This window comes from Manis pentadactyla, chromosome 2 (assembly GCF_030020395.1).
Source record: "Manis pentadactyla isolate mManPen7 chromosome 2, mManPen7.hap1, whole genome shotgun sequence".
In the NCBI taxonomy this organism is placed as follows: domain Eukaryota; kingdom Metazoa; phylum Chordata; class Mammalia; order Pholidota; family Manidae; genus Manis; species Manis pentadactyla.
The window spans coordinates 177,262,404-177,279,527 of record NC_080020.1 but is presented as its reverse complement, the minus strand read 5'-3'; the positions used below and the strand labels follow the sequence as shown (position 1 = coordinate 177,279,527).

The 17,124-nt window shown below is 38.5% G+C and overlaps 1 protein-coding gene across 2 annotated transcripts in view; it reads right to left on the bottom strand.

Moving 5' to 3' along the window:
• Positions 1–17,124, bottom strand: part of GFPT1 (glutamine--fructose-6-phosphate transaminase 1) — a 101,398-nt gene that overhangs the window by 67,278 nt on the left and 16,996 nt on the right. For both annotated transcript variants that reach the window (XM_036908240.2, XM_036908241.2), the window contains exons 2-3: positions 7,922–8,029; positions 5,651–5,758 (exon numbers count right to left, since the gene is read on the bottom strand). In XM_036908240.2, the coding sequence (XP_036764135.2) occupies positions 5,651–5,758; positions 7,922–8,029 (216 nt within the window). The remainder of the gene's footprint in view (positions 1–5,650; positions 5,759–7,921; positions 8,030–17,124) is intronic.

Sequence of the window (17,124 nt, the reverse complement as noted above, 5' to 3'; positions counted from 1 at the left end):
TTTTTAATCGGGTTATTTGTTTTTTGTTTGTTGAGGTGCATGAGCTCTTTATATATTTTGGATATCAACCCCTTATCGGATGTCATTTACAAATATATTCTCCCATACTGTAGGATGCCTTTTTGTTCTACTGATGGTGCTCTTTGCTGTACAGAGCTTTTAGTTTGATATAGTCCCACTTGTTCATTTTTGCTTTTGTTTCCCTTGCCTGGTGAGATATGTTCATGAAAAAGTTGCTCATGTTTATATTCAAGAGATTTTTGCCCATGTTTTCTTCTAAAAGTTTTATGGCTCCATTACTTACATTCAGGTCTTTGATCCGTTTCGAGTTTACTTTTGTGTATGGAGTTAGACAGTAATCCAGTTTCATTCTCTTGCATGTAGCTGTCCAGTTTTGCCAACACCAGTTGTTGAAGAGGCTGTCATTTCCCCACTGAATATCCATGGCTCCTTTATCGTATATTAATTGATCATGTATGCTTGGGTTAATAACTGAACTCTAGTCTGTTTGATTGGTCTATAATTGTCTTGATTACTGTGGCTTTGTAGTAGAGCTTGAAGTTGGGGAGCGTAATTCCCCTTACTGCTACTTTTTGCCTCTTCATAATTTTGTACTGTGTACAAGTATGACTTATTCAAAAAATTTAAATGTTTTAAATAAACAACAAAAAAAGAAATCCTCAAATTCTAACACACAACCAGAGAACCACTTTCTCATAAGATAAAGCTACAACCCCATTTCATGGTACACCAGCCCTTTTACCATCTGGCCCCCACCTTCTTTTCCATACTTTTCTCCCACCCCTCTCCAATTACACCTCAAAGCTCTCAGCACACCTTTTACAAATAACAACAGCTAACATTTACTGAGAATGTACTCATGCTAGGTACAAAAGACTTCTCACCACTCCATGCCATCACTGTTACCCAAGACACTGTCATCTCTAAAATGGACTACTTCAAAAGAATCCTAACTGGTCTCCCTGTGTCCAGTCTTCCCTCTATACAATCAAGTCTTTGCACACCAATCCAAGAGAGTCTTTCAAAACTGAAGTTAGAACATCTCTCCTATGCAAATTTTTCCAATGACTTCCCATTACACACATGTAGTAAAATCTACACATGTAATAAAACACCCTTAAGACCATTAAAGTGGGCAGTGAGTAAGATATGAGCAGCAAAAAGGAGAGGAGAGGTGGAAGCTAGTAACCTTTCTAGGTGTGTTTACACCCACTCTTGGCCTGAAACAAGAGGGCATGGCCAGGAAATCCCCAAGGCTGACGCCTGCACAAAGGACACTGAGACATGTCTAAGAATGACCTTGGCACATTCACATGATCCTTAAACTAACATTAAATACCCAAGGCTGAAGCCTGCACCACCAAGGTATGTCAGAGAACAATGTTGGCCCATTCATATGATCATTAGAATTTCCCATCTTCCCACTAACCTCATTTTTGTGTGTGTGTGCATTAATGAGTAAGAGCATGTGCAGATCCAGAGCAGTTATATAATCTGAACCTGTTAACCCACCCCTCACTTTCCCATAAAATCAACAAGTATTCTGATAAACAGGGCTGGTCCTGACCTCTCAGGCCACCCACCCCCCTAGAGAGTGTACTTTCTCCTTGCTAAGTAGAACTGTCTTCTAGCCTTCTTATTTTGCTTCATATTCCTTGTCCGGTGTGCCTGACGAGGGGTGAGAAAGACCCCTCCCAGTAACAAGACCCTACATAACCTAGCCCTCAGCCACTTCACTAGCCTCAGCTCCTCCCTCTCCCCACCACTCGCTGTATGCTCATCCCACTGACTTACAACAGTAACAGGCCAAGCTCATGCACAGTCTATGCACTTGGGTGTTCTCTGCCTAGGATTCCCTCGTTCAGACAATCACATTGTCTCCACTCAAATGTCACCTCTACCATACTTCTTCATAGCACTAATCACTACCTAACATATATTTGTTCACTGTCTGGCCCTCTCACTAGATGATAAACTCCATCAAGGCAGGGAGTTTGCCTATCTTGTTCTCCCCTATGTCCTCAGGTTTCAGAACAATGGCAGGTATATAGTAAGTATTCAATAAATATTCATTGTTATTGAACCTTCACAACATTCTATTTAACAGATTAAGAAACTATAGCTCAGAGGTCACAGAACCTGCCCTAGGTCACAGCTAACAAGCGCAGAGATAGGGTTTGAACCCAAGTCTGGTTGACTCCAAAGCCTAATATTAAAACCATAATGGTATATACTCTGCTCCACTAGTACAACATTTATGACATGTTGTCAACCTAGCTGCTACCAGAATTTTAGTTCTACAAAAGCAGCAGCTTGCCTTACTATCTTTGAATCCTAAGCACTAAGCAGATACTCAAATTATCTGCTTATAGGGCAGATACTCAAATTTTTGTGGATGGCTCAATCAACTACTAGATAGAAATGATCAGTATATTCTTTCCTTGTTTAACTGTGGTCTGATTAATAAAGGTGACCAGATAAATGACCTCCAGAAAAAGGATTACTGTTTATCACTACTTAGCAGGCTAGTGCACACAATGAAAACATCTGACGAATTTTTTAGGCTAACTATAATTAAAGCAGTATCTCCCTTCACATGCTGACAAGCAACACTGGAGAAAGTAACAAGAGTCTATAAATTGAATCCACTTCAAACTCATGGTAATTACCATACCTATTTCACTGTTGCCAAAGGAACATTAGCTAATGTCTAATAAAAAAATCATGGCTATGACAATATAAGTATATGCCTCACGAAGATTTCCTGTTCTATAAATTAATCATGACCTCCAACCCTTGACTCTCCCTACCTGTTCTGTTATCTCCGTTCTAAAGCCTTTGTTGAACCTTAAGTCTAAGTAACCTCCAGTTTTCATACCCCATGCCTCCACACTACAAGCTGCCAAGCAACAATAAGTCATATAATTCTTTAAACTGAGTCATGGTAATTATCAAACGTGTATCACTGTTCCCAGTTAAGAAACATGTATCCATGTTCCTTATTCATTAAGCTGAGAGCTCATTCAACTGATAGTTCATCTTTTCTATTCTCCTTAAGCCTCAATCCTACATAGTTCCTTTACTTTAGGGACTATGCTCAGCTTTTTTCCCTCACCTCATAATGCTTTATTTAGCTTTTATTTTACCTATGACTCCTATAAAGGCTAATTTCCTATCAGTGTCTTGACCTTTCTGAGCTGTAATAGCTCAGTAATTTCCTTATTTGCATCCTCTCTCCCCCGACTTTCACCCCCAAGGTTTCTTGCCCTCTATATACCTTTTCTCAACTTTCATCCTTTCTTTTCCTAAATAGTTCAAACATACTTAAATTTGCTGGTAGCAATAAAACACTCAAGTACCTATGTCCAGCAACAACAAATGTTAACATAAAGCCATTTGTGCTTTGCATCTTTTTAAAGATACAAAATGTAAAAGAATCCTTAATTTTTGTCACTCCCTAGAACAGCAACCCTCTCCACCCTTCCTTTGCCCCCAAACTTCACTGCCTTTACTGCTTACACTATCTGACAGTACCTACTCTTCTGTGTTTCAATATCCTCATCTGTAAAATGACGGTGATAATTTTACCTACTTCATGGGTTATAACTGAAATATATATGTAAGGCACTTACTAGAGTGCCTGGGTCATAGAAAGCAATCAATAAACGTTAGCCAGTATTATCAAAGTCAGAAACAACCAATAACCAATCTAATGGCCTTTTCTGAGAGGTCTTCCCTCAAATAGGTCAAACAGTAAAACTTGCTAGGAATAATAAAATAAATATCCCAAACTACCCACACGGAAAGTTAACAAATGTTACATCTAACCATTTGTGCATTAGATCTTTTTTAAGATCTAAAAAGTAAAAAATTGCTCTTTTATACCCTACCCCATTTCTTTCCTCCCCAGAGGATTCTCAGGTTGAAGGAGCACCTTCCCATCTGTGCCTTTAAGCTGTTATGCTAATGTGTATCCTTAAATAATAGCATTTACTAATGATAAATACTACTGTCTTTGGTGTTTTAAAAATAGTACTACTATACTTTACATATCCTTCTTCAGGTTGTCTCTTTTCACTCAACATTAAGTTCCCAGGAATTACCCATGTCCCCACATGAAGAACAAGATCCAGTGTACTCCTTTCAGAAGCTACATAGGTCATTCACTGTATCACATACAACTTACTGTCCCACTTCCTTACTGGCAGACTCTTAGGCTGTTTCTAAAATTTGCTACAATGAATCTTTCAAGTATATGGCCAGGAGTGGAAGTGCTTGGTCATAGGATACAGGCACATCCCATTTAGATACAGCCAGGTTGCTCTTCAAAGTGACTTATGAGTTATAAATTCACAAGCAATGCCTGCCAAGTTCCCATTTCTCCACTGCTTTGTAACTTTTCTGCAGGTGAAGGCATGTTCTGATATACTGACAGTCAAAGTTGGTGATTCTGGTCACAGGCTGCTTTCTAGCCTGCCATACTCATCTTACCAATAATGTAGATTAAAAGGACCACCTATACCATTCCACCAAACTTGACCTCCCTATTTTTATCTTTACCCAAGTTATTCTACTGGAAAGGTCCTCCCTTCTCACTTGCAGCGCACAAATATAATCAACAGCCATTCCTTATATAACCCAAGTCTCCCCAACTTGTGAGAACTAGCTCTCCCCTGAATATTAAAGCAATCTGTTTGTTCTCTCCTATAGAGCCTACTATAATCAGCCTGGTATACAGGGTGCAGTATACACAGTAGACCAAATATTTATACTATAGTTTCTGAAGTGTCATCATTTGGGTGCCTGCCTATCTCTAGCTAATTCCACCCACCGTACATGCAAAGTAAGTACTGACTTCATTTGTTAAGCAAGTACTACAGTGTTAAGTATTTGGTTATATGAAAAAAAAAAAAAAAAAAGACTGACTCCATCATTCTCTTCTATCTGCACTCCTATATGATGACTATATGGCACCCATTTGATCAGGCACATAAAAACTGCTATTTCCTGGGTTTTGTCAAGTATTTTTTAAAATTGTTAATTATTTTCTCAGTTTACTTCTAAGTTCTTATTTTCAAGTTTCCTGTGAAAAATTAAGATGTATAAGCATAATATTATAAACTAAATACTGAGAAGTACATCCCCTTTAATGGAGCATGTGTCTCTGGGCAACTACTTCATACCAGGGAAGTAAGAAAATCATGAGGGAAGAACATGATACTTACTTGGTTATATCAGACCTACTAAAAGTTGCAACATCCAGAGCAACCATATGCCATAAATAGGCATTTAGTCCAAAGTGAAGACAACCACAAGTGAAGACACATGAATCAGGACACCACTAACAATGCCTTCTGTCCTTCCTCAGGAACGGTGGCCACTTCACCTTAGGATAATGAGCTTGATGAACACAATGCACCTAACTAATTTCTTTCCTTAGGAAATGTGATCATTTTTTGAAGCTAAGGTACTTTTACACCAGTACAGATAATAAAAAAACACTTTCCTTCCCTCCAATCAACTTTAAATGTTACTATTTTTAAAATAGGCCCCAAAATATGGGCAGAAAGGTAATTTGATAGGAAGGGAGAAGGGGAGGGCAGACAAAAATCAAACGAAGTTACATTACTGTGCACTTCTTCATCCAGTGCCTTAACCTTCCCTTTCTTCTTAATGAGCTGGATTTTGCAGGCGTTGGCTTCCCAATCTTTGTCGTTGCCTCCATCAACTCCCACACCTAAATCATCAAGGGGTAGAAAAGCAAGACTTAGAAACAATTAGATTATCAGTGTGAGGCAAAGCTTTTAATCAGAAAATATTCTTCCACTTAATTAGTTCACTTATTTATCAATCAACATTTACTGAAATCTATTATATGTCAAGAACTATGGCAGCTGCTAGAGACAAAAATGAAAATAACTCAGTTCATATCCTCAAATTTCTGTTATCTCTTGAGAAGACAGAAAGGGAAAAAATAATTACAATACAGTGTGGCCTTAGGTTATAGTAACAGTACCACAAGTTGGGTTGCAACTGCAACACAGTGGAAAAATTCACAAGATGGGTACCCACCTCAGAGAGGAAATAAAGAAGGAATGTCAGGGAACACATTTCTTGAGACTCTACTTAAGTTCCTAAGGAATTTTTAAAAGTTACCCTGAAGGTATTAGAAAAGCACTGAATAGTGTCAAGTATGAGAATTCACATGGCAAGAGCATTTAGAAAATTTTCTGGAAACAAAGTAGAGAATAGGTTGAAGGGAAGAAATGTAAGAAACCAGCTGTCAGGAAATACAGCTACAGCAAAGCAAAATGAGGTAAGGCCTGAACCAAAGGGTGCTAATGAAGACAGAAATCAGTGATGTGGAGATCAGCACTGACTGAACATAATGAGGGAAAGTAGGAACAGTCTGGGCTGATTGATTGTATATGAAAGCAACACAGAAAGAATAAAGTGGGGAGTAAGGTAAGAACTAGAATATATTCAGTTCAATTCTGAATGTGCAAAGTTTACAGTATCATGGATTAGCCAGGGGGAAACTTCTAGGAGGCAAGTGGAAATACAGGTCTGCAGCTTTGGAAATACATCTGGATTGTAAGTCACCAGCACATAGGAGGTTGATGAAGTCAGAGCTCACACATGAAGATACAAAGTAAGAAAAGTGAGCCCCAGAAAAAATCTTGAACATTAATATTTAAACAACAGGTGGAAGAACAGGAGCTCCCAAAACAAACAGAAAAGAATCAGCAAGTTAGGAAGAGAACTGTGAAGTCAGAAGAAGCTAAGGAAGGAGAGAATTTAAAGAGCAAAGGTCTTGAGTAATCGACTTTCTATTAACTGAGGAAAGTCGTGGAATATAAACGCCCATAACATCTGGCCATGTTAAAAGTACAGAAAAAAGTTAACACAGCAGGCCTACCACAGCTATCCTTAGAAAGGGCTCTCTGCAAAGTCAGCCCTTGGCTGGCATCTGGGAACCTGGGTTTTAGAAGGGTTACCACCACCCTAACTGATTAAGAATGACCCACTGCACCTAAACTGCTTGTGCAAACAAAGTGCACATGCTGAGTATCTGCTTTCCTTCCAAGAGTCTGAAATTTTGGTCTCTGTTAGTCAGAGGGCGCCTACATGACCAGTCCCCAGTAAAAAACTTTTGGCACTGAGTGGTTAATGAGCTTCAATGATATACAATATTTCACACGTTGTCACAACTGGCTGGAGGAACTGAGTGCACATTATGTGACTTCGGTGGGAGAAAACTCTTAGAAGCTTATGCTAGGTTTCCTCCAGATTTTGCCCCAAGTGCTTTTCCCCTTTGCTGTATTTTTTTATTATAATAAATCACAGGCATGAAAATATATGCTGAGTCCTCCTAGGGAATCACCAAAACTAGGGGTAGTCTTGGGGACCCCTGACACAGTTAAGGTAAGGAACTAGAGTAGAACATAAAGTTGAGAAGAAATTATTTTTATTTTTTATCTGCTTTGTCATTTACTTAAGACAGAAAAAATCTCAGGCAAGTTTATGTGACAAAAGCAAGGAATCCATGGAAAAAAAAAGATATTAAAGTTACAGTAAAGAAAAAAGATAATTTATAAAGCAAAGCCCTCAAGAACTTTGTTCTACCATGAAAATGTCCCCATGTGATTAAATTTTTATAGTAACATTCTTAACAAAAAAAGATACACACAAGAAATAATACTAGGCATAAATGATAATACTGTTGAAATTACATAAACAAACCTTTCAAACATAAACCAAAAATTCTTCAGATTTTAGATTTACCCAAAACAACAAAACACACATTACTAAATAATTAACTAAAAAAATTTTTTAATGAAAAAAAAATCAAATAGATTCAAGAATCATGCAAAATCTGTAGTTTTTTAAAAGGAAATACCAGCAGAATCATATCCTCTGTACTCTAGTCGCTGAAGGCCTTTAATCAGGGTCTCCAAGATTTCTCGTCTTGTGCGAGGAACATGGTAGTTTAAGTAAGCAAATATACCTGCAATAAAGAATAGAAAATTCTGGTTAAATTGACATAATTATGACAAAATCTCATTTGCATAATTATGTCTAAGATATGCAAAAATGTGAACCTAGAGTTCTCCTTTAAAAAAGAGAGAAATCCTCACTTAAAATTATTTAAAGGCAGTGAAACTTTTATAAAGGGGAATTTCTCATAAGTGTAAAAGACTAAAACAAATATGTCAAATGCTTAGTTTCAATGAAGCTTAGAAGGCTGATCATTTATCTTTCATCACTGCCATTTTGTCAAGGAAAATTTAATTTAAAAAATCAATCAGCAATTTTGTGGTTTATGACCTATATACTGCACATTATGTTTAAAGGAAAACATTTTCATAAGTATTTAGGCAACATATAAGTCCTATAAAACTATACAGATGGAATGAATCACTTTTCTTACTTCCAATGATCATGCTATCCATAACAGGAATAAATAACTTACAAATATCGATGATGTGAAAAATACGACCTATTTAAGAAAAGGCAAAAATGGACTAAAAATACATATAATCATCTTAAGAGAAAAAGGCTTGAATCACTTGTTTAGCAGACTCTAGCAGAAAACAAAAAACTAAAATGTTAACAACTATTGAGAATTCATAGAAAAGGAACACACATTTGAAAAAGCAAAACTAGAATAGAAAGGATGAGTACAATGTGAACCAAAACAGCAAAGAGGTAGTAGAACACAGGTAAAGGAAATCCACATTTAGGAACAGCAGCATGGAAATTATCTGACGCCTTCCATGACTGCCCTTAGCCAAAGAGCATGCAGCTTAAATGTATAAAAACTGAAGACCAAAATACAGAGATATAAGTTCAAGTTGCTTATTTATGAAAGAACTTTCCTTTTTCTTAATATTACACTATGTCACTGATTCATAAGGAGATTAGATTAACTCTGTGGAATGGAACTCCAGAATGACTAGTCTTCATTTCCACTTGAAAAGATATCTTTATTACTATTAAGAGTTTGGTCCTATTTAGGCATATCAACCACATTGTTAATATCTAACGAGAAAGCCATCAAAATATGTATGATCACCATTAGTACAATGCAATTTTTTCAAGTAAACTATCATGCCCTTCAAAAACCAAAAAAGAAATCCAAAACTGGAACCCAAAACCACCGGAAACAACTGTCTGAACTTTCCCAAAAAGGGTAGAACAAGGCCAAAGACATAAAGAAATTGTACATTTCACTTACATTCAAGGAAAAAAACCTACACCTGCAAAGATTTTTAAGTTATCATGTATTATATAAGCATCCCACTTTGACAGTACCACAGCCCTGCACAAGGTCTGGGGTTCTTGTTGTATCTGCTGTTCCTTTATAAAGTATCTGTAATATGAACAAAGTAAACCAATAACCTGGGTATAAATCAAAGTTTTATGTGTTTTACACTCTTTCCTACCATGGATCACAGACATCATCAAGATTAAACACATACAGAAAACTATCAGTCCCAATTATTTCAATTAGATCATTAAAAGACAGTATGTACATAGATTATAAATCTTTTCCCAAAATACTATAAATGTGCCAAAGAACACTGATTCTCAACTAGTCTACTCGCCACCACTGTCACAGGCAACAGCTAAATAAACTACTAGAGGACACAATCTAGCTCACTTAAAGTCATTAACATATTACACTGTTAAGAACTGCTTGCAGTCTGAGGTGCACTAGTTAGTCTTGAAGAGGAAGTCCAGGGCTGCCAAACCCCAATAATGCAGCTCATCCAGAAAAACTCATACTAAAATATCTTTCTTTTTTTAAGACATAATTCTGATGGTAATCTGATGGTAAAAGTAATATATATAGAAAATTTTAAATTAAACATAATAAATGAATACTAACTAAAGAAAACCTCAAATGTTAGCATACAACCAATTGGTTTTAAAACAAATTAGAGGTTCAAAACATCTTTAAAAAGAAAATTCAGAGTGATGCCACATTAAATCCAATACATGTAACTCAACAACAGCATCCGAGTTTAATACAATTCCTAACTTCAACCTCCTTGGTTTACACTGACTCACTATATGAATCTTGAAATCCTGCGTATAATTTCACAGGGAAAGAGGTTTTCTAAATCAATACCCATCTCCAAACAAACTTTTAGAACTGTTAACTATGTGATAAACTAACAAAACTCACATTGACCATTTGTTAGCTCATTTTTAAAAAGTACTCCTGGCACTGGAAAGCGTGTGATTTTTTAACTCTTGTTTGTCCTCAAACCTTTCCACTATACCATCCTGCCTCAGCTTTCCCTTCTGCAAAAGGATGAGTCTGGCTGAGAGACATTAAAGTAGATTTCACAAGAAATGCCAACAAGTTATTTAACTGGCAGTGACTGTAAAGAGATTCAGTAGCTGTTTCCTGAACAGGAAGGAAAGCCATGATTGATTAGTAACAGCTATTACTAGAAGTGGGAAGTGATAGCACAAGGGTCATATATTTCCTACCTCTGACATTTAAAGACATCTACAGTGCCCTTTAGCTTGATGTGCTATGATTTCTGAAGATTCTTCTCTGACTGCCTTAGATACATTCCCGATGAATGTAACACTTTTTAATACTTCTACAAACTCTTCTGGGCTTCATTTCTTTGTTCTATTTCCATGATTTTGATTTTGTTCTGTCTACATTGTATCTACCAAATTAAAACTGGAAACCTGGTGAAGAGCCTTATTATTTTCAACAGAATAAAAGCAAATTGCGGCGGAGGCGGAGCCAACATGGCGGCGTAAGTAGGACAGTGGGAATCTCCTCCCAAAAACATATATACTTTTGAAAATACAACAAACACAACTAGCCCTAAAAGAGAGACCAGAAGATGCAGGACAGTGGCCAGACTGCAGCTACACCAGCGAGAACCCAGCGACTGGTGAAAGGGGTAAGATACAAGCCCCGGCCCGGCGGGACCCGAGCGCCCCTCCCCCCAGCTCCCGGCGGGAGAACAACAGGCAGAGCGGGAGGGAGACGGAGCCCAGGACTGCCGAACACCCAGCCCCAGCCATCCGGGCCAGAGCGCAGGCACAGTACATGCCCAGGGGGCCCTGGATACTGGGGGAACAGGGAGTAAGACCTCTGAGCGGGTGCTGAAGCTGATGCCCCTGTGACAAAGAAAAGCGGGGGCTTTTTGAAAGTCTTAAAGGGACAGGGACTTAACAGCTTGACGGAAACAACCCAGGTCACAGTACAGCAGCTGGAAATTACAGGGAAAACCGGGTGCACTAACCCCCTGGGCAACAGCTCTGAGACCCCTCACGGAGGCAAACAGTCAAGCAGCCCCCCCATCCATCACCCCACCGGGCGCTGCGAAAGCAGAGAAGCAGCCTGAGACAAATTCCGCCCACAGAAAGGGAAATTTCTCCCTCCCGGCCAGGCAAGACACAAAGACCCACTCTACACGCAATTACCCAACACAAGCCACTAGGGGTCGCAGTTGCCCCAGTAAAGAAAGGCCAGTAGTAAGTGAAAATTTTGGCCCTCCCAGCTGACAGTCAATAGCACCTGTCAACATGAAAAGGCAAAAAAATATGATCCAGACAAGACTAACCCAGACAGCTTCAGCATCTGCTACATCTTCCCCTGAGAAGGAATCTGGGGAGATAGATTTAGCCAGTCTACCTGAAAAAGAATTCAAAACAAAAGTCATAACCATGCTGATGGACTTGCAGAGAAATATGCAAGAACTAAGGAAGGAGAATTCAGAAATAAAACAAGCTCTGGAAGGACTTCAAAACAGAATGGACGAGATGCAAGAGACCATTAATGGACTAGAAAACAGAGAACAGGAACGCAGAGAAGCTGATGCAGAGAGAGATAAAAGGATCTCCAGGAATGAAAGAATTTTAAGAGAGCTGAGTGATCAATATAAAAGGAATAATATAAGAATCATAGGCATTCCAGAAGAAGTAGAGAGAGAAAAGGGGATAGAAAATGTCTTTGAAGAAATAATTGCTGAAAATTTACCCAAACTAGGGGAAGAAATGGCCTCTCAGACCACAGAGGTACACAGAACTCCCATGACAAGGGATCCAAGGAGGGCAACACCAAGACACATAATAATTAAAATGGCAAAGATCAAAGACAAGGACAAAGTATTACAAGCAGCCAGAGAGAAAAAAAAGGTTACCTACAAAGGAAAACCCATCAGGCTATCATCAGACTTCTCAACAGAAACCCTACAGGCCAGAAGAGAATGGCATGATATACTTAATGCAATGAAACAGAAGGGCCTCGAACCAAGACTACTGTATCCAGCACGAATATCATTTAAATATGAAGGAGGGATTAAACAATTCCCAGACAAGCAAAAGTTGAGGGAATTTGCCTCCCACAAACCACCTCTACAGGGCATCCTACAGGGACTGCTCTAGATGGGAGCACTCCTAAAAAGAGCACACAACAAAACACCCAACATATGAAGAAGGGAGGAGGAGGAATAAGAAGGGAGAGAAATAAAGAATCATCAGATTGTGTTTATAATAGCTCAACAAGCGAGTTAAGTTAGACAGTAAGACAGTAAAGAAGCTAACCCTAAACCTTTGGTAACCACAAACTTAAAGCCTGCAATGGCAATAAATTCATACCTTTCAATAATCACCCTAAATGTAAATGGACTGAATGCACCAATCAAAAGACACAGAGTAATAGAATGGATAAAAAAGCAAGATCCATCCATATGCTGCTTACAAGAGACTCACCTCAAACCCAAAGACGCGCACAGACTTAAAGTCAAGGGATGGAAAAAGATATTTCAAGCAAACAACAGAGAGAAGAAAGCAGGTGTTGCAATTCTGGTATCAGACAAAACAGACTTCAAAATAAAGAAAGTAACAAAAGACAAAGAAGGACATTACATAATGATAAAGGGCTCAGTCCATCAAGAGGATATAACCATTATAAATATATATGCACCCAATACAGGAGCACCAACATACCTGAAACAAATATTAACAGAACTAAAGGAGGAAATAGAATGCAATGCATTCATTCTAGGAGACTTCAACACACCACTCACTCCAAAGGACAGATCCACCAGACAGAAAATAAGTAAGGACACAGAGGCACTGAACAACACACTAGAACAGATGGACCTAATAGACATCTACAGAACTCTACATCCAAAAGCAACAGGATACACGTTCTTCTCAAGTGCACATGGAACATTCTCCAGAATAGACCACATACTAGGACACAAAAAGAGCCTCAGTAAATTCCAAAAGATTGAAATCCTACCAACCAACTTTTCAGACCACAAAGGCATTAAACTAGAAATAAACTGTTCAAAGAAAGCAAAAAGGCTCACAAACACATGGAGGCTAAACAACACGCTCCTAAATAATCAATGGATCAATGACCAAATCAAAATGGAGATCCAGCAATATATGGAAACAAATGACAACAACAACACTAAGCCCCAACTTCTGTGGGACGCAGCAAAAGCAGTCTTAAGAGGAAAGTATATAGCACTCCAAGCATATTTAAAAAAGGAAGAGCAATCCCAAATGAATGGTCTAATGTCACAACTATCAAAATTGGAAAAAGAAGAACAAATGAGGCCTAAGGTCAGCAGAAGGAGGGACATAATAAAGATCAGAGAAGAAATAAATAAAATTGAGAAGAATAAAACAATAGCAAAAATCAATGAAACCAAGAGCTGGTTCTTCGAGAAAATAAACAAAATAGATAAGCCTCTAGCCAGACTTATTAAGAGGAAAAGAGAGTCAACACAAATCAACAGTATCAGAAATGAGAAAGGAAAAATCACAACAGATCCCGCAGAAATACAAAGAATTATTAGAGACTACTATGAAAACCTATATGCTAACAAGCTGGGAAACCTAGGAGAAATGGACAACTTCCTAGAAAAATACAACCTTCCAAGACTGACCCAAAAAGAAACAGAAAATCTAAACAGACCAATTACCAGCAACGAAATTGAAGCAGTAATCAAAAAACTACCAAAGAACAAAACTCCCGGGCCAGATGGATTTACCTCGGAATTTTATCAGACATACAGGGAAGACATAATACCCATTCTCCTTAAAGTTTTCCAAGAAATAGAAGAGGAGGGGATACTCCCAAACTCATTCTATGAAGCTAACATCACCCTAATACCAAAACCAGGCAAAGACACCACCAAAAAAGAAAACTACAGACCAATATCCCTGATGAACGTAGACGCAAAAATACTCAACAAAATTTTAGCAAACCGAATTCAAAAATACATCAAAACCATCGTACACCATGACCAAGTGGGATTCATCCCAGGGATGCAAGGATGGCACAACATTCGAAAGTCCATCAATATCATCCACCACATCAACAAAAAGAAAGACAAAAACCACATGATCATCTCCATAGATGCTGAAAAAGCATTTGACAAAGTTCAACATCCATTCATGATAAAAACTCTCAGCAAAATGGGAATAGAGGGCAAGTACCTCAACATAATAAAGGCCATCTATGAAAAACCCACAGCCAACATTATACTGAATAGCGAGAAGCTGAAACCATTTCCGCTGAGATCGGGAACTAGACAGGGATGCCCACTCTCCCCACTGTTATTTAACATTGTACTAGAGGTCCTAGCCACGGCAATCAGACAAAACAAAAAAATACAAGGAATCCAGATTGGCAAAGAAGAAGTCAAACTGTCACTATTTGCAGATGACATGATACTGTACATAAAAAACCCTAAAGACTCCACCCCAGAACTACTAGAACTGATATCGGAATACAGCAAAGTTGCAGGATACAAAATCAACACACAGAAATCTGTGGCTTTCCTATATACCAACAATGAACCAACAGAAAGAGAAATCAGGAAAACAACTCCATTCACAATTGCATCAAAAAAAATAAAATACCTAGGAATAAACCTAACCAAAGAAGTGAAAGACTTATATTCTGAAAACTACAAGTCACTCTTAAAAGAAATTAAAGGGGACACTAACAGATGGAAACGCATCCCATGCTCATGGCTAGGAAGAATTAATATCGTCAAAATGGCCATCCTGCCCAAAGCAATATACAGATTTGATGCAATCCCTATGAAACTACCAGCAACATTCTTCAATGAACTGGAACAAATAATTCAAAAATTCATATGGAACCACCAAAGACCCCGAATAGCCAAAGCAATCCTGAGAAAGAAGAATAAAGTAGGGGGGATCTCACTCCCCAACTTCAAGCTCTATTATAAAGCCATAGTAATCAAGACAATTTGGTACTGGCACAAGAACAGAGCCACAGACCAATGGAACAGACTAGACAATCCAGACATTAACTCAGACATATATGGTCAATTAATATTTGATAAAGGAGCCATGGACATACAATGGCGAAATGACAGTCTCTTCAACAGATGGTGCTGGCAAAACTGGACAGCTACATGTAGGAGAATGAAACTGGACCATCGTCTAACCCCATATACAAAAGTAAACTCAAAATGGATCAAAGACCTGAATGTAAGTCATGAAACCATTAAACTCTTGGAAGAAAACATAGGCACAAACCTCTTAGACATAAACATGAGTGACCTCTTCTTGAACATATCTCCCCGGGCAAGGAAAACAACAGCAAAAATGAACAAGTGGGACTATATTAAGCTGAAAAGCTTCTGTACAGCAAAAGACACCATCAATAGAACAAAAAGGAACCCTACAGTATGGGAGAATATCTTTGAAAATGACACATCCGATAAAGGCTTGACGTCCAGAATATATAAAGAGCTCACACGCCTCAACAAACAAAAAACAAATAACCCAATTAAAAAATGGGCAAAGGAACTGAACAGACGGTTCTCCAAAAAAGAAATACAGATGGCCAACAGACACATGAAAAGATGCTCCACATCGCTAATTATCAGAGAAATGCAAATTAAAACTACAATGAGGTATCACCTCACACCAGTAAGGATGGCTGCCATCCAAAAGACAAACAACAACAAATGTTGGCGAGGCTGTGGAGAAAGGGGAACCCTCCTACACTGCTGGTGGGAATGTAAACTTGTTCAACCATTGTGGAAAGCAGTATGGAGGTACATCAAAATGCTCAAAACAGACTTACTATTTGACCCAGGAATTGCACTCCTAGGAATTTACCCTAAGAATGCAGCAATCAAGTATGAGAAAGATCAGTGCACCCCTATGTTTATCGCAGCACTATTTACAATAGCCAAGAATTGGAAGCAACCTAAATGTCCATCGATAGATGAATGGATAAAGAAGATGTGGTACATATACACAATGGAATACTACTCAGCCATAAGAAAAGGGCAAATCCAACCATTTGCAGCAACATGGATGGAGCTGGAGGGTATTTTGCTCAGTGAAACAAGCCAAGCAGAGAAAGAGAAATACCAAATGATTTCACTCATCTGTGGAATATAAGAACAAAGGAAAAACTGAAGGAACAAAACAGCAGCAGAATCACAGAACTCAAGAATGGACTAACAGGTACCAAAGGGAAAGGGACTGGGGAGGATGGGTGGGTAGGGAGGGATAAGGGGGGGAGAAGTAGGGGGGTATTAAGATTAGCATCCATAGCGGGGTGGGAGAAAGGGGAGGGCTGTACAACACAGAGAAGACAAGTAGTGATTCTACAACAGGTTGCTACGCTGATGGACAGTGACTGTAAAGGAGTATATAGGGGGGACCTGGTATAGGGGAGAGCCTAGTAAACAAAGTATTCGTAAGTATTCGTCATGTAAGTGTAGATTAATGATTAAAAAAAAAAAAAAAAATGCAGTTCCTATGTGGTGACCTCTAATGAGTTCTACACAATAATATAAAGGACATATAAAAGTGTAGGCAAAGGGTCTGTTTGTGTTTATACAGAGGATCAAAGCCTAATTTGGCTACCCCGAAAATGAACTAAGAAACGATATGAAAGAGAACTTCCAACATCAGCACTCTCGGGAAGACTCATGCCAGAAGATGATCATCAAAAAACCCCAACAAAGATCCACGCACTGCTACAGCTGTAGATGCACTCATCCCACCAGCTCCTGGACTTGCCATGGGAATGAAGGAGATATCTAAGCTGGCCTG